We start from the raw sequence: 18,718 nt of genomic DNA on the forward strand, positions 1-18,718 counted from the left end.
AATAATATCTCTTATAAAAGTCTTATGTATACTAAAGGACCGCTTTACATACCCGAGTGCCACAAGGGATTAATTTAAGAAAAGACTATTTCATGAATACTGTGCATTAACAGACAGGCCTTTTAGCTCCTACTGATTAAAAAATGAACAAGGCTATTCTTGTGCTCAGTATTGCTACATCGAGTGGTTATGGGAGAATATCTTAATGGGGTTGTGCCCTTTAAAAATATCTTCTTATGTGTAGGTATGATATAAAAGAACAAATTTCTCATTACTGTCCTCAGAGCCAAAGCCAGACACAAGGAACAACAACAAAGACTCATCGCTAGACCTCGGGATGGCGAGTAAAGACTGGTGTAAATCACAGCCCAAGGCAAAGCTCAACCCCTTTAAATGGGAATGGTCAAAACAGTGTTGTCTAAATGTTTTTGAAAGAAGAAATCTGCTCCGAATTTCCATTTAAATGGTTTTGAAGTATTAAAAATTTATTACGATAGGGTTTAATGTAGAAGTTTCTATACTCAAGCTGCAAGCAAATCTCTTAAAAATGTTATGGAATTGGAATTCGAACATATTCTCGAAAGTTGTAAAATGTGTCATTATGCATTACGGTTAATTTCCATAAAACCGGAAAACCGCATTATTTATTTACTCTTTAACTTGTCAGGCATTATAAAAAAAAAAAGTGTTAAGATGAATAAACAAAGTATATGAAGCCGATTCCACCCCATACACCAGGTATTAAAAAATATTATCAACCCTGCCTTCTGCAGTAAATAGGATTTCGCCATTATGATGTGTCAGGATTTTCTACAAAATGAAATTTATGAGACCCTAAATGTCCATCTCCACAGCAGAGCGGCTTTATTCTGTAACTCTGCTTCACACTAATCCGTTTGGTAGGATATACTCGTAGCAATTGTGTGGTGGAATGATAATGTAATGATCTCTTCTTTCTCTCTATTCAGGGCTTAGCAGAGTGTCACCGCGCTTTTCAATAATAGCCTGTGGCTCTAGACAGCACAAAGTATATAATAAAGAATTCAGTTTTCTGGACAAGAAGGGTTTTTGATGTGTGGCTATAATAAGAGAAGCCAAAGCACAATTATTATTATTATTATTATTAAAGAAGTCGGCAAAGGGCAAAAATCTGAATTTGGCGGTTTGCAAATTTGATTTAATAAGATTTACTAATACCATGCTGTAATTGAAGCTGCACTGTTCTCATGATATCTTGGCACTAGGTGTCACTTCTCCATGTGCTGGTGGTCAGAGATGTATATTAAGGGGGCTGGTTCTGGACAATAGCCAAAGTGACTAGCTTCAGGTTTTTAACAGTTTTCTTCAGTTGCTACTCATATTAAAAAATCGTAGAGAAAAACCGCAATATCTAATGTTCACCTTGCGGTTTTTCTCTACGATTTTTTTAATATGCTTCAATAAAGAGTTATTTTACATTTTATTGGAATTGGTGCTGGGTCAATACCTTCAGGCCTTCCCTGTTCCTTACATGCTAAAGGGCCGACTATCCAAGGGAAGTAACGCCCTTGCGACTAGTCGCTGGCATCATTAGCATACGATAAAAGATTTTTAGAAATAGTTTTTCTAAAGATCTCGTTACCTATACTACTATAGGCTGGGACAGTTAGGCAGGGATTAGCAATTTGCACCCAGAACTGCTCGTGGTCCTGGGTGCATATTGCACCTAACAGGTTCATTTTAAGGAACCCAAACAGGACACTGCCCTCTATTAGCTCATAATTCTCTTGTAGAGTATATAGAAATGAGTTTATATAATTGGAATTTCCTTCAATCTTCCTGAAAGTGAGAAAACTATCAGCAAATTCAAAAGATAACAAAAAGAAACAGAGGTAACAAAAATAAAACATTGACCCTTTACATTACAAACTTAGAAATGGATGACGCGATTATTTAACAGTCAATAAGAAGTGTGTCAAGGCCACTTATCCTTCAGTAAATGTTATAGAAATCTGCACATCATGAGCAAATTAAAAGGCACTTTCTAATACCTTGCCAACTAGCTGGCAATGTGTTCCTGGTGATTGCATCACTGAGTGTCACAGCTCATCTATATGATTAATTGACTTTTTGATTACTTTGGTTTTTCCAATTAGACGTTTCCTATATTGTGCTAAAAGGAAAAAAAGCAGAAGCAATAATAATAAAGGGAGATGACAAGAGAACAGATTAGTGTCAGTTCAGCCAGCTCCTTATGAGGAGAAATTATTATACACGTTCACAGGCAGATGATGGCTGTCATATTTAAAATATCAAGCAGTCTTCAGTGAAGAGATGTCAAACGACCCAGGGAAGAAAAAGCGATAAGGATGGGGGAGGGGTGAGCACTGGTCATTAGATTTGGAGAGGCTGTGATTACTAATTAAAATCGATCATAATTAGAGAGTGGGCTGGGTTTACATGTGAAAGCCTTAGGGAAATGTGACTACAGACTGAATTTAGCAATAGCACCTGCATGCAAATACGTTACCACTAGTGATGAGAGCACTACCATGCTCAGGTGCTCAGTACTTGTAACTAGCAGTCTGACACTGGGATGGGCGAGACTCAAGTACCCGAGTATGATGGAAATCAATGGGGAACTTAAGCATTTTCTGGAAGATTTACTAGACCCGCAACTAATTCCATTATACTCGGTACTTGAGTCGCGCCCATCCAAGCATCCAACCACTTATTAAGAGTACCGACCATGGTAGTACTCGCTCATCACTAATTATTACGAGTACAGAACACCCGAGCATGATGGTATTCACTCATCCCTACTCATTACGAGTACCGAGCAGCCAAGCATTGTAGAATTTGCTCATCACTACTCGTTATGAGTACCGAGCACTCAAGCATTGTAGTACTTGCTCATCACTACTCGTTACGAGTACTGAATACCCGAGCATGATAGTATTCTCTCATCCCTACTCATTACGAGTACCGAGCAGCCGAGCATTGTAGTACTTGCTCATCACTACTCATTATGAGTACTGAACACCCGAGCATGATAGTATTCACTCATCCCTACTCATTACGAGTACCGAGCAGCCGAGCATTGTAGTATTTGCTCATCACTACTCCTTACGAGTACCGAGCACTCAAGCATTGTAGTACTTGCTCATCACTACTCGTTACGAGTACTGAACACCCGAGCATGATTGTATTCTCTCATCCCTACTCATTACGAGTACCGAGCAGCCAAGCATTGTAGAATTTGCTCATCCCTACTCATTACGAGTACCGAGCAGCCGAGCATTGTAGTACTTGCTCATCACTACTCGTTACGAGTACTGAATACCCGAGCATGATAGTATTCTCTCATCCCTACTCATTACGAGTACCGAGCAGCCGAGCATTGTAGTACTTGCTCATCACTACTCCTTACGAGTACCGAGCACTCAAGCATTGTAGTACTTGCTCATCACTACTCGTTACGAGTACTGAACACCCGAGCATGATTGTATTCTCTCATCCCTACTCATTACGAGTACCGAGCAGCCGAGCATTGTAGTACTTGCTCATCCCTACTCGTTACGAGTACTGAACACCCGAGCATGATTGTATTCACTCATCCCTACTCATTACGAGTACAGAGCAGCCGAGCATTGTAGTACTTGCTCATCACTACTCATTATGAGTACGGAACACCCGAGCATGATTGTATTCACTCATCCCTACTCGTTACGAGTACTGAGCAGCCGAGCATTGTAGTATTTGCTCATCACTACTCGTTACGAGTACTGAACACCTGAGCATGATAGTATTCACTCATCCCTACTCATTACGAGTACCGAGCAGATGAGCATTGTAGTATTTGCTCATCACTACTCGTTACGAGTACCGAACACTCGAGCATGATAGTATTCACTCATCCCTACTCATTACGAGTACCGAGCAGATGAGCATTGTAGTACTTGCTCATCACTATTCGTTACGAGTACTGAGCACTGTAGTACTTGCTCATCACTACTCGTTACGAGTACCGAGCACTCGAGCATTGTAGTACTTGCTCATCACTATGCGTTTAGAGTACTGAACACCCGAGCATGATTGTATTCTCTCATCCCTACTCATTACGAGTACCGAGCACTCAAGCATTGTAGTACTTGCTCAACACTACTCGTTACGAGTACTGAACACCCGAGCATGATAGTATTCACTCATCCCTACTCGTTACGAGTACCGAGCAGCCGAGCATTGTAGTATTTGCTCATCACTACTCGTTACGAGTACTGAACACCCGAGCATGATAGTACTCACTCATCCCTACTCATTACGAGTACAGAGCAGCCGAGCATTGTAGTACTTGCTCATCACTACTCATTATGACTCATTACTTGCTCATCACTATGCGTTTGGAGTACTGAACACCCGAGCATGATTTTATTCTCTCATCCCTACTCATTACGAGTACCGAGCAGCCAAGCATTGTAGAATTTGCTCATCACTACTCGTTATGAGTACCGAGCACTCAAGCATTGTAGTACTTGCTCATCACTACTCGTTACGAGTACTGAATACTCGAGCATGATAGTATTCTCTCATCCCTACTCATTAAGAGTACCGAGCAGCCGAGCATTGTAGTACTTGCTCATCACTACTCATTATGAGTACTGAACACCCGAGCATGATAGTATTCACTCATCCCTACTCATTACGAGTACCGAGCAGCCGAGCATTGTAGTATTTGCTCATCACTACTCCTTACGAGTACCGAGCACTCAAGCATTGTAGTACTTGCTCATCACTACTGGTTACGAGTACTGAACACCCGAGCATGATTGTATTCTCTCATCCCTACTCATTACGAGTACCGAGCAGCCGAGCATTGTAGTACTTGCTCATCCCTACTCGTTACGAGTACTGAACACCCGAGCATGATTGTATTCACTCATCCCTACTCATTACGAGTACAGAGCAGCCGAGCATTGTAGTACTTGCTCATCACTACTCATTATGACTCATTACTTGCTCATCACTATGCGTTTAGAGTACTGAACACCCGAGCATGATTTTATTCTCTCATCCCTACTCATTACGAGTACCGAGCAGATGAGCATTGTAGTATTTGCTCATCACGACTTGTTACGAGTACCGAACACTCAAGCATTGTAGTACTTGCTCATCACTATTCGTTACGAGTACTGAGCACTGTAGTACTTGCTCATCACTATTCGTTACGAGTACCGAGCACTCGAGCATTGTAGTACTTGCTCATCACTATGCGTTTAGAGTACTGAGCACCCGAGCATGATAGTATTCACTCATTACTACTCGTTACGATTACTGAGCACCTGAGCATGGCAGTATTCACTCATCACTACTCGTTACGAGTACCGAGCAGCCGAGCATTGTAGTATTTGCTCATCACTACTCATTATGAGTACTGAACACCCGAGCATGATAGTATTCACTCAACCCTACTCGTTACGAGAACTGAGCAGCCGAGCATTGTAGTATTTGCTCATCACTACTCGTTACGAGTACTGAACACCTGAGCATGATAGTATTCACTCATCCCTACTCATTACGAGTACCGAGCAGATGAGCATTGTAGTATTTGCTCATCACTACTCGTTACGAGTACCGAACACTCGAGCATGATAGTATTCACTCATCCCTACTCATTACGAGTACCGAGCAGATGAGCATTGTAGTACTTGCTCATCACTATTCGTTACGAGTACTGAGCACTGTAGTACTTGCTCATCACTACTCGTTACGAGTACCGAGCACTCGAGCATTGTAGTACTTGCTCATCACTATGCGTTTAGAGTACTGAACACCCGAGCATGATTGTATTCTCTCATCCCTACTCATTACGAGTACCGAGCAGCCGAGCATTGTAGTACTTGCTCATCACTACTCGTTACGAGTACTGAACACCCGAGCATGATTGTATTCACTCATCCCTACTCATTACGAGTACCGAGCAGCCGAGCATTGTAGTATTTGCTCATCACTACTCGTTACGAGTACCGAGCACTCAAGCATTGTAGTACTTGCTCAACACTACTCGTTACGAGTACTGAACACCCGAGCATGATAGTATTCACTCATCCCTACTCGTTACGAGTACCGAGCAGCCGAGCATTGTAGTATTTGCTCATCACTACTCGTTACGAGTACTGAACACCCGAGCATGATAGTACTCACTCATCCCTACTCATTACGAGTACAGAGCAGCCGAGCATTGTAGTACTTGCTCATCACTACTCATTATGACTCATTACTTGCTCATCACTACTCGTTACGAGTACTGAACACCCGAGCATGATTTTATTCTCTCATCCCTACTCATTACGAGTACCGAGCAGCCAAGCATTGTAGAATTTGCTCATCACTACTCGTTATGAGTACCGAGCACTCAAGCATTGTAGTACTTGCTCATCACTACTCGTTACGAGTACTGAACACCCGAGCATGATAGTATTCACTCATCCCTACTCATTACGAGTACCGAGCAGCCGAGCATTGTAGTATTTGCTCATCACTACTCCTTACGAGTACCGAGCACTCAAGCATTGTAGTACTTGCTCATCACTACTCGTTACGAGTACTGAACACCCGAGCATGATTGTATTCTCTCATCCCTACTCATTACGAGTACCGAGCAGCCGAGCATTGTAGTACTTGCTCATCCCTACTCGTTACGAGTACTGAACACCCGAGCATGATTGTATTCACTCATCCCTACTCATTACGAGTACAGAGCAGCCGAGCATTGTAGTACTTGCTCAACATTACTCGTTACGAGTACTGAACACCCGAGCATGATAGTATTCACTCATCCCTACTCGTTACGAGTACCGAGCAGCCGAGCATTGTAGTATTTGCTCATCACTACTCGTTACGAGTACTGAACACCCGAGCATGATAGTACTCACTCATCCCTACTCATTACGAGTACAGAGCAGCCGAGCATTGTAGTACTTGCTCATCACTACTCATTATGACTCATTACTTGCTCATCACTATGCGTTTAGAGTACTGAACACCCGAGCATGATTTTATTCTCTCATCCCTACTCATTACGAGTACCGAGCAGATGAGCATTGTAGTATTTGCTCATCACGACTTGTTACGAGTACCGAACACTCAAGCATTGTAGTACTTGCTCATCACTATTCGTTACGAGTACTGAGCACTGTAGTACTTGCTCATCACTATTCGTTACGAGTACCGAGCACTCGAGCATTGTAGTACTTGCTCATCACTATGCGTTTAGAGTACTGAGCACCCGAGCATGATAGTATTCACTCATTACTACTCGTTACGATTACTGAGCACCTGAGCATGGCAGTATTCACTCATCACTACTCGTTACGAGTACCGAGCAGCCGAGCATTGTAGTATTTGCTCATCACTACTCATTATGAGTACTGAACACCCGAGCATGATAGTATTCACTCATCCCTACTCGTTACGAGAACTGAGCAGCCGAGCATTGTAGTATTTGCTCATCACTACTCGTAACGAGCACTCAAGAATTGTAGTACTTGCTCATCACTACTCGTTACGAGTACTGCACAAACGAGCATGATAGTATTCACTCATCCCTACTCATTACGAGTACCGAGCAGCCGAGCATTGTAGTATTTGCTCATCACTACTCGTTACGAGTACCGAACACTCAAGCATTGTAGTACTTGCTCATCACTATTCGTTACGAGTACTGAGCACTGTAGTACTTGCTCATCACTACTCGTTACGAGTACCGAGCACTCGAGCATTGTAGTACTTGCTCATCACTATTCGTTACGAGTACTGAGCACCCGAGCATGATAGAATTCACTCATTACTACTCGTTACTCGTTACGATTACTGAGCACTTGAGCATGGCAGTATTCACTCATCACTACTCGTTACGAGTACCAAGCACCCGAGCATGGTAGTACGTATATATACATCCTTGGTCAAGAAGGGGTTAAGTCAATTCATTAAAAGGACTGTCAACACAGAATAACTGTTCAAACCAAGGACAGGCGCTTGGTGCATCATGGTGGGGCCAAACATTTAAATGCACTTTCCCACTTGCTTGTTTTCCATCTATCTCCTCCTTTTCTGGCTATATGATGCCAGAGCTGCCAATCAAAAAAGAGGGGGTTGGAGATGGGGATAGCTGATTGGCAGGATTGTCGGATATCACACTTGATTTGACATTCATGATCCAGTTTAAGGGTATGTGCAGATGACAGTAATTTTAGCCCAAGTGCTATTCATCAAAAAAATGGGATTGCACTTGGACCAATGTTATTCAATGAGGCAGTGCATATGTATGATATTTTTTGGACCGAGTGGTCCAAGGAAAAAAAAAAAAAAAAACACATCATGCATCGTATGTCTCAGAGAATCATATGGTACTCGGCTATTCAAGTCTATGGGTTTGTGGGAAAAAAATGGACCACACTCAGATGAGATCAGAGTGCAGTACAATTTTCACCAACTGGCAAAGTCGAGAAGATTGAGAAACTTTTTTTTATTCTCCACCTCCCAAAAAAACAGGTTGCAATCTTTTCACAGTCTGATCAGTATACATAATGATACTGGTTTTCTTGGATGGAGAAATTCCAATTGTGTGAACACAGCCTAAGGATAGGCCATTAATATGAAAGTACTGGACAACCCCTTTAAAAGGTTAACAAACAGATCCCCAAGCGCTGCTGTTAGAGGTACATGATGGTTGACATTGTAGCCATTATCTGCTGGTAAAGATACAAGATCAGTTTCTGAGGTTGCATCAAAGATTGGAACCCAACATATGAAGTATGGGGTTATATCGGAAAGGGATTAAACAAACTCTTATCGACTACATTAAAGCTAATTGTTTGCTCTTTAATAACCTGTTTACACCGGCCATCCACACTAACATGTGCAGACAACAACAGCGAATACTTTTGCTCCATTCATATAGAACATCATTTTTCTTGGTAGGCCATCACTTGTTTAGGCCTCATTCAGACGTCCATTTTTCTCCGGTATCACAGATTACAAAGACCAATACAAGTCTATGAGTCAATGAAAACCAAGTACAGCAAACAGTTGGCATCTCTGTGCTGTGCATATTTAACATTGCAAAGTACAGGAGAAGCATTGTCATTTACTTACACAGCAGTGAAAAACACTTATGACACTGATGGTAAAAATGGACACAAGGATGTCACACTGATCCAAAACACTGATGACACCGGTACCATTATTCAACAGTACAATGCGCAGTTGAGAATGACAATTTTTAAGCTAGCTAATAATTAGTAGCAGAATACTTGCCAAGCATTTTGTGTTGGTTTGTCAGGTGATTGCCGCCTGTTTAGACAGCCTGATGGTCGGCCCATTTAAAAGTGGCATTGGTAAGCTTCCCCTCCATCCCACCACTTTATCAAATTAGGGGACTTCTATTTTATTCCCCATGATAATCATATAAAGTAGATTTCTACTGCGCTAATTTAATGATGAGCACATTGCAACTTATACCCTAATCTGACAAACCCTAAATCAATACATTTTGTGAAAAGACCCCCATTTGCATAATTTCCCTGCATACGATATTAACATTACAACACATTCTAGTCTAACAAGATGCTGTTACATTTTAGAAAGCTATACAAGATTACCCCCATCCCCCATATTAACACTTACTCTTTCTTCAAGTCTGGCCAGCTGCTCCTTATAATATGCATCCTGCCTTTTCAGTTCTCGTTCTTTCTCTTCCAGCTTCTTAGCCTAGAATAAAATGAGATGAAGAATTGAAATATAACATTTTCACACACACACACCTCAGAAAAAAGAGAAAAGAAGAAAAATAAAAACAAAAAAAAAAACAAACTTTCCTGGCAGGAGAAAATATTTGCGGAATAAAAAAATATCAGGTAAAGAAAATTATAATTAAATCTTCATTGACATCTACATTAGATGATGTTAGGAGCCACGATCACAGAGCTCAGCAAATAAAAGCCGGAACAAAATATATGTTTCACCACGCTATATTATTGTTATTAATTTTAAAATGGGTTAACCGAGACTTTTATTATTTTCTCGTATGGGATAAAGTTTCACACATCCGGCATTTCGCCGGTTTGCCGGATTCGGCGGACTACAGTACAGTGTGATACAGTACAATGGCAGCATGGCAACTTCCGAGTCACATGACAGCATGTGACCGGAGCTTGTCGCGCTGCCATTGTACTGTATAACACTGTACCGGAGTGCGCCCAATCTGGTGAAAAGCCGGATGTGTGAAACTAGCCTAAGAAGAAAAAGGCAGGTATTTGCCAACTACTTTCCTGTTCTGCCTGATGCCGATCTCTGTGCACTATAAGTGGTCACATATCGCTCCTGCCGGCGATTGTGCAGCTTCCGCTGACTTCAATAGAGCAAGGCCCTCTCTTCCGCTCTACTGATGATGTCATGCTTATTGACAACCGACTTCCCGCAACCTAACTGTGGGGAACGTCTCGTTGACAGAGAAGATCGGAAGAAACAGAGCTGCTCTGTTGACTAGAGACGAAATGAAGCAAAAAAGTCGCCAGCTGAGATCGTCCCTGTGCAGAACAGGAAGGTATTTAGCAATTATCTACCTGTTGGTTCTTAGCCCCCTACAGAAAAATAATAAAAGTCTTGGATAATCCCTTTAAATGATGGATTAATTCATTATATTTTTATATTCCAGGAAAAGATACAAAATTCATTGTACAGATGTGAACAAAGCCTGACTGAAAACTATTTTCATTATAGAGAAAAAACAACTTATTCTCTTAGGGGGGAAAAAAAATAAGGAATATCTACTTACTTGACCATTTAATTCCTTATGCAGAGGCATGGAAAAAAAGAAAATCCACGTCAAGAATCACAAAATTAGACTATATTCATACTATGCATTTTTTTTACCAATTTATGATGATGAGACATCCACTTTAAGCTAAACATCCTCAGTTGTGACTGGCAAATTGTGACGATTCATGTTCGGATTATATGTAACGAATCACAAAGTTCTATTCTGGTATTCTTCACGAATATTGAACCTAATGCAAGTCAGTGGGGAAATGGAACATTTTTCTTGCCATGATGAATACTGGAATAGTACTCGGCATTCGGTGAGTTATCAGAACACGAATAGTTACTATTCGCCCATCTTTTATCCTCAGGTTTCAGTATATGTTTAAACGAAGTCTCTCATTAAGTTTTTATTTAGTAAACATATATACATGTGCATGAAATGTAGTGTGAGTATATAAATATACTCACCTAACACGGCTCTCTCCAGTGTCCAACGCCATTCAGCTCTGCTCTATGCATAAGCCGGAAGTCTCTTTGCCAGCCTATGAGGCTTCATGCTGAGGCTCTATAGTCTTACATTGTAAAAGTAGCTTTTGGGTCACATTGCTCTCTGTGTGACCTGGATGTCATGTGAGTGCAATGAGTGTGTGCGATTTTGTTTCTCGCCTAGCATCCGTATTTCATGTATATGCCATCTGTATACAATGCATTTTTATTCTCAACAGCTATTATTCTACAATCATTTATAGGACCATTTATAGTATTCTATGCAACAGTATTGTAATGTATCCGTATATGGATAGTCATTGTGACATCCGCTTTTTATTCGCACCTTTTGACTTCATTGACGAGTCTCGGCAGTTTTAGGAGACTATACGGAGCATGCTACAATACGTCAGGCCAAATACTGGTGAAAAAAAATAAGAAATCAGCACTGACACATTGAAAACATTGATCCAACGTTTTTCTCACATTGCATATGCCAGTGTGAGCGAACCTTAAATGTGTACAAAAAAGATAGCAGAGAACTATAATATAGATGATGACGTTCAAGAAGAGTTGGTTTGTGCTAGAGACCTGATAACAATCCACCCAACATCCATGATCCCAATGAAATAAGCTCGATCTGTCAGTAATTACTTTTATAAATGTGTATGATCAGGATTATACCTGTTGGCAAGGGAACACATTGGCATTCTTTTTTATGATGACACGGATTTCAAGCTTGCAGGAAAAGGACAGTGGCACCGGATACAAGGAAAAGCTACAGCCAAACTCTATTGGCAAAAATTCAGAGTTGATAAAAAAAGTATAATAAAAAAAAAAAGTTGTAAATTTTTTTGTTACAACAAGAATAATCTTAGTTGCTGCCATGTTAATATGCCTTTCATTTACCATACATGATACTGAACTAGCCATTTAAAAGAGGTATTCCCATTTCATTTGGGACTTATTTTAAAGTGCTTGTCCCACTTTTGATAACGAAAGGTAAGATGACTTCATTACACAAGTAAAAGATATAAAGGAAAATGTTTCTCCGTGAGGAGACTTATTGGCCATGCAATGCTCCTCTGGGAATTTAAACATGGAAGTAGCTTTGTCAGAGAGGAAGAGCACTAGAACTATAGCACCATCTGTTGGATGTAGCAATCCTAAAAGGTCAATATCAAGCCTTGCCACATGATTTAGGATAATTGACTCTTAGGCCTTGTTCACACATTGCGTTTAAACACGCTTTTTTTTTTTTGCAGTTTTGCTGCAGAAATTTCTTGAGAAAATGGTTTTAACCTTTCTGCAGACATTCCCCAGCAAAACCTATGGGGAAAAAAAATAGCTGTGCGCACGCTGCGTTTTTTTTCTCAAGAACATTCTTTCTGCAGAATTTCTTGAGAAAAAGAATGTGCATTATAATACAGCCACTGGTTTGGTATATGAGATGAAGGACCCAAATACAGCAAAATACCTAAAATATAACTTTTAATTAGTTCCTATAAAATAGGGAAGGATCACCTTGCCTCTAATTTAAAAAAAATAGTCAGCTTCAGAATTTAACAAGTCGCAAAGTCCTCCAATATCAACAAGGGGACTAGCACACCCTGTCGCATGACATTACACCAAATCACAGATGGTGCTAGCAGGTGTTACACTTAACCGAGATGGCACAAGTTGATTCACTCAAAAAAACTGCTCACTTATTCCAGTATCTCCACTGTGGCAGAATTTATAATAACACGCAACACCACCCTCGGGTTGGTAAAGAGGGGGGATAAATGACCATGACACTAACAAGTGTCCAATCAAAATCAAGCTAGTGCTCCAAAACCCGGAATGCAATCAACAATGTCCAGGGATTATAGTAATAAAATCATTACCCTAGCATTGTCTGATTAACAAAATGGAACAATCTCACCCATTGCTGGTGTGTCTTGTTTCCAAGAGGTCAGTTTGTCCTCATAATCGGCGTTTCCACAGACCCTCACAAACTGGGTCCGGGACCCCCTTAGAATGGACTCACTGTCCTCTCCCAGATTCTCCTTCTTCCTATTTTTAAATTAGAGGCAAGGTGATCCTTCCCTATTTTAGAGGAACTAATTAAAAGTTATATTTTAGGTATTTTGCTGTATTTGAAAGAATGTGCATGTCACTTCTTTTCTGCAGGTACCTTTTTTTTTGCCATAGATAATGGTAAAAAAACGCAGGGACCAACCCGCGGAAAAAACGCACAAAAACGGCATCAAAAACGTGGTAAAACGCATGCGGCTTTGGGTGCGTTTTTTGTTTGACCACAAGTGCGCTAACTCTTCTCTAAAGGGGATATCTTCATACAGGAAAGAGAGTCACTTGTCAGCAAGATAACAATGTTAAAGAAGGGCAGTCTTAGCCAAATTTTTAGATGATCTAAACAACTTGGTGTTTTTTTTAATCAATAACTTTGCTGGTTGCTGTTACATATTTTGTCCACTTGCTCACTAATGCTTCAAATTAAAAAAAAAAAAAAAAAAGCCATTTCTGGATTTTGTTTTATATTATCTGTTGTGTCACACAATGGATCTCATCAATATCACAGAAAAGTATCTGCTAAGCCTTTAGGAGTATGGTATAATCTAATAAAATATATAAATAAGAAAATTATCGCTACAAAAGGCTACATATGATTAACAAGATAAGAGTATCCAAATATATGTCAGAGGTGTCCTCTTTGCATGTCTGACAGCTTTACAGTGTCAGAAAGAATTGTTGCAAGTTATTCAATTCAGTATATAAAAAAAAAAAATAATAAATAAATCGCTGGTCTTGATAAATTGGGGCCTGAATGTCTTGTGTCATTGATCATTCCTCTTTATTGGAAAAAATCTGCCTGCGAGACACACCTAAGGGAATATGCAAAAGACATCGTATAGATGCAGGCGTAACCGCAGTTTTTGAATACCACAGCGGTGTTTTTGTTGAGGCGTCCTCTATTGCCTTTTAAGTAGCTTTCTCAGTATCTTAGTATCTCAGTACCAGCAACTTCTTTTGGGGGTTGTGTGTGTAATTTACAGAGTGGCTTCCATACGGAAAGTCGTCTTGACATAGCAGTGCATATTTTAGTTCTTTTTTTTACTACTTTTTTGCGCTTTTTCGGGCGGATTCTTGGCTGAATCTTTCTGAAAAAACCTTGTGTGGACGCTCATGGTCTCTCATAAGAGTTCGGTCAGCTCTGCTAAATAACAGAGCCCAGTTCCATGAACTCTCAGACAAGGCAGCAAGAATCACCTAAAACATTTGCTTTAAATTAATGAGAAAAAGATTTAGATATTAAAAACTACTTATGCATGATTTTTGTCCATTTAATTCCCTAATAAAACGTAGGCTTTAAGGATGAAATGTTACGTCACCGCCAGAGTCTGCTCCAGCAACTTCTGCTCCGTTCGGCAGGCGACGCCGTGTTCCTGCCGTGGATGGTGCTGGTGATGGGAGAGAAGTCGATGCCAGCGGCACCAGTGGGCGCAGGCTCCGATCATCCACTGGGCTGGGTTAGCTTGGGATCTGCAGTACCGCTGGCTGACTGTGGGTGGCATGTGTCTTCCAGCTGAAGTTGCCAGCGTTCAGCTACAGCCAATGGGAAGACACCACACCCTTCTTATTTCCCCTCCTGTCACATGATTACTGCCAGAGATAGTTCTGATTTTCCTGGCTCCTGTTACATCCTATTCTGTTGGTGATTCCTGTGTTGACTTCTGCGTGTTTTGACTACTCTTCTGCCTACTGTTTTTGTACCTTGCTGCCCGACCCGGATCTGACCTCTGCTACGTTTGCTGACTACGTCACTGCCTGCCGATTCTGTCCCTGTTCCGCTATTCCTGGTTTGACCCTGCCTGACTACTACTCTCATTGGACTGCAGCTTTCCACAGGTAGTGATCTCCAGTTCCCTGTGTAATTCCAAATCCCTGTATAGGGGTTAAAGGGTTTCAGGGTTCTGGGGGTCCTACTTGGTGAGTGGCTTCCCTTTAGCCTCCCCGTTACAGCCCATCTGAGTCTGTGGATCCAGGCAGGCGTTACATGAAACTTGCCAACTGAACCCAATGGCTTTGCATTTTCAGATGTTAGCCTGAGTTTGGCTTTACGGACAGAACAAAGAGCACACATACCAACATGCACTATTTTCAGATTGTGCTAGATCCATGTTTGTATCTCTATACAGTCCTTGTAACAGTAATATGTTTATTATTCTACATCATTTTTTGTTCTTGTTGTTTCTTACTTAAAAAAAATGATTTGAGGGTCCTGAGAATTGCACCATTGAAATCCGGCTACTTGCAGAGAAAGAAAAAGGTCACACAACATGAAAAACATATGAACACTCTGACTGGTACACACAAAAGAGAAGGTCAAGATCAGGAAAGGTCAGAAGATGAGCAGCTGTTACATTGGTGACCTTCAACATCAGGACTCAGAATAAACTAATAATAAAGGATACCCATAGGATACCCAGTAAATACTAAATACTGTAGACCAATAATACTAGCAAATTAAAAATAGTCGCTCACCATAAATGAATAGACAAATGGGATTTAAAAAAAAACAAAATAAAAATAAGCAATACACTCTCCTGGCAGGAGCTGGGAGCAATTCAGACTTCAAGCTCTACATATATAAAATTCAATTTAAATTCACAGTTGGACAAGCAGGAGGTAAGAAAAAATATTTGGAGGCCACAAGTCAGAAGAATATTTTGACAGTTGTATAAAGGTTCAACAGGTACAATTATACAAATGGTACTTTGAATTCTCAGTAAGGGCTCTTTCACAAGTCCGTGCAGTCCAGTTTCGGATTGCAATGCACAGACTGACCGCAGCTCTCCCGACCCGAAGGTGACAGCTACATGCAGTGGAACCTTGGTTTCCGAGAACAATCCGTTCTGGGACTGTGCTTGTAAACCAAGTTACTCGTCTAGCAAAGCAAAATTTCCCATAGGAAATCATTGGAATGCAGATAATTCGTTCCAAAACTTGTTCAATGTCCCATCCTGGTCCCCTATTGTGTCATTACACACACACACACAGACATATTATGCTCACCTTACCTTCCGTTCCATCGCCGGACTCCTGGATCTTGTAGTTCGCCGGTACAGGATGTGTATCAGGTAACCATAGCGACCGATGCCGGAGCTTCCACTGCCAGAGCGCTGACGTCAAAGGCAGGAGACGCTTGCCTCTGATTGGCCAGCGCACTGCCTTTGAGAAGCAGCTGACAGCGGAAGTTCCTCCATCGTCGCGATGGTTACCGATACACATCCTGTACCGGCGAACTACAAGAACCAGGACTCCGGCGATGGAACGGAAGGTAAGGTGAGCATAATATGTGTATGTGCATGTTTGTGCGTACTATAAGAGCGGGTCAGAGCGCAGTTAAAGCACAGAACCGGAAGTGTGTGCAGTATTTCCTCATACAGGCAAGCTTGCTCGTAAACAGAGTTAGAAACTTACAGCAAGCTTTGCTCGTATAGCAAAATATTCGCACCCCAAGTTACTCGTAAACTGAGGTTCCACTGTATATTTCTATTGCTCTGCAGGCCAAAGCCAGTCTATGCAGTGCAATCCAAAATCGGACCGAATTGCACGGACGTGTGAAGGAGCCCTAAGAAAAAACAAAAAAGATGGGTACAATTCATTTAAAGTTTAAATTAGTTTTACCTAACCCTTTTACTAAACTCTCCCCTCTCTAATTTATTCTGAATGCAGTAGCCATAATAATATTTCTGTTCCTCCACTACACCGATGCTTCCTCCTTGTGCCAGTCATTGCACTGGTTACCATCTGCTCCAGACAACAATATAAACTTATCAGTCTCACACACAAAGCTCTCCACTGTTCCCTTCATTTCGGTCTACCACCCTACTCGTGCTCAGTGTTCTGTGTGGCGCCAGTTCTCTGGAATGCACTGTCTCAGACAATCTGGTAATTTCCCAGTATCCACAGATTTACATGTGGTATAGAGAAAACATTTCTTCAGACTGTCCTATAATGTCACCTCACTATTAAAGGGAACGTGTAACATGAAAAAATGCTATTGACCTGCAGATATGGGGTTAATCTGCAGGATAATAGCGTTTGGAACCTGCCTAGCGCCTGCATATCAGACCCCACTGGCAGGATGAAATTAACTTTATTCCTCCGGGCAGAGTTTGGGTTTCAGTAACGGGGACAGCACAGGCTCAGTCACCGTTCTGTGTATTAAAAGCAACGTCTGTAACCACACCCCCCGCACTGACAGACAGTCACTCAACATTAAAGGAGGCTGTCAGTCAGTGCGGGAGGTGTTACAGCCACCGTTCTCCATACACATAGCGGTGACTGACCCCGCGCACCAGCGTCACCCCAGTGACATGTTCCAAACGCCATTAACCTGCAGATTAACCCCATAATCTGCAGGTTAATAGCGGATTTTTTTAACGCAGCAAGTTCTCTTTAAGGCCATAGTCACACTTGCGCGAGTCTCGCATCTCATCACCCGGAACGGCCGCCCACTCTCTATGCAGGAGCGTCTCAGCTGCATAGAAATACATGCAAACAACCCGCTCCTGTCAGGAGAGTGTGCAGCCATGCCGGGTGATGCGATGCAAGACTCGCACGAGTCTCTCGCAAGTGTGACTGTGGCCTTACTGTTCTTATTTTCTAACTTTCCCTCAGAATCTGGTCCCTTCCATGCTCTTTTTACACATCCTCCATCCACCCAATAGCACTTTGTATCTGTACTTGTACAGATCTTGGCGGATGAGTGGATTATGCAGTGCTATGATGGCCGTACCGTACACGACAAGCACTTTACCAATTGTGTTTACCTTATTTCCACATGGATTAGAAGCTTCAGAGCAGGGCCCTCACTCCTATAATGCCGTGCACTGTCGTTATTGTATGTACATCCCCCCTCTGATGCGTAAAAAGCTGTGGCATATGTTGGCGATGAAGAAATACATTTTTTATATTTTCACATACACATTGTGTGCAGCCTAATATATTTCTATTAATATGAGAATAAGGTCTTTAGTAACCATAAGAGAATTTAAGTCATAGCAACATAATAACATAATAAAAAGCCCTTCTGCAATAAGGCGACATAACAGCAGATGTTAACATTTTGCCTGAGATGTGTAAATACACTTAAGCCCTCTAGCGACACCACTGCAGAGTGCAGAGTGCATGTCCCCCGTACCTTATCTGCTGCAATCTGATTTGCCTTGTGCACAGCGTTACATAAATCAGATTATAGCTTTGATGTGGGAGGCCCATCTATCAAGATGGCACTCATATAGACGCAGAGAGGAATTTGTCTGCAGTTACATTTATCACGTAAAAAGGTGATAAAGTGATTTCTAACTTCAGAAGCAGCAGCACAGTTTTATTGAAGAAATGCTGGATTAGCCATTATATCCCA

At 41.4% G+C, this 18,718-nt stretch overlaps 1 protein-coding gene across 1 annotated transcript in view; it reads right to left on the reverse strand.

The window, feature by feature from the left end:
* CHCHD3 (coiled-coil-helix-coiled-coil-helix domain containing 3) overlaps positions 1-18,718 on the reverse strand; it is a 258,007-nt gene that overhangs the window by 93,552 nt on the left and 145,737 nt on the right. Inside the window, exon 5 of the mRNA XM_075345348.1 lies at positions 9,664-9,747. Within this exon, the coding sequence (XP_075201463.1) occupies positions 9,664-9,747 (84 nt within the window). The remainder of the gene's footprint in view (positions 1-9,663; positions 9,748-18,718) is intronic.

The sequence above is a fragment of the Anomaloglossus baeobatrachus genome, chromosome 4, assembly GCF_048569485.1.
Source record: "Anomaloglossus baeobatrachus isolate aAnoBae1 chromosome 4, aAnoBae1.hap1, whole genome shotgun sequence".
NCBI lineage: Eukaryota > Metazoa > Chordata > Amphibia > Anura > Aromobatidae > Anomaloglossus > Anomaloglossus baeobatrachus.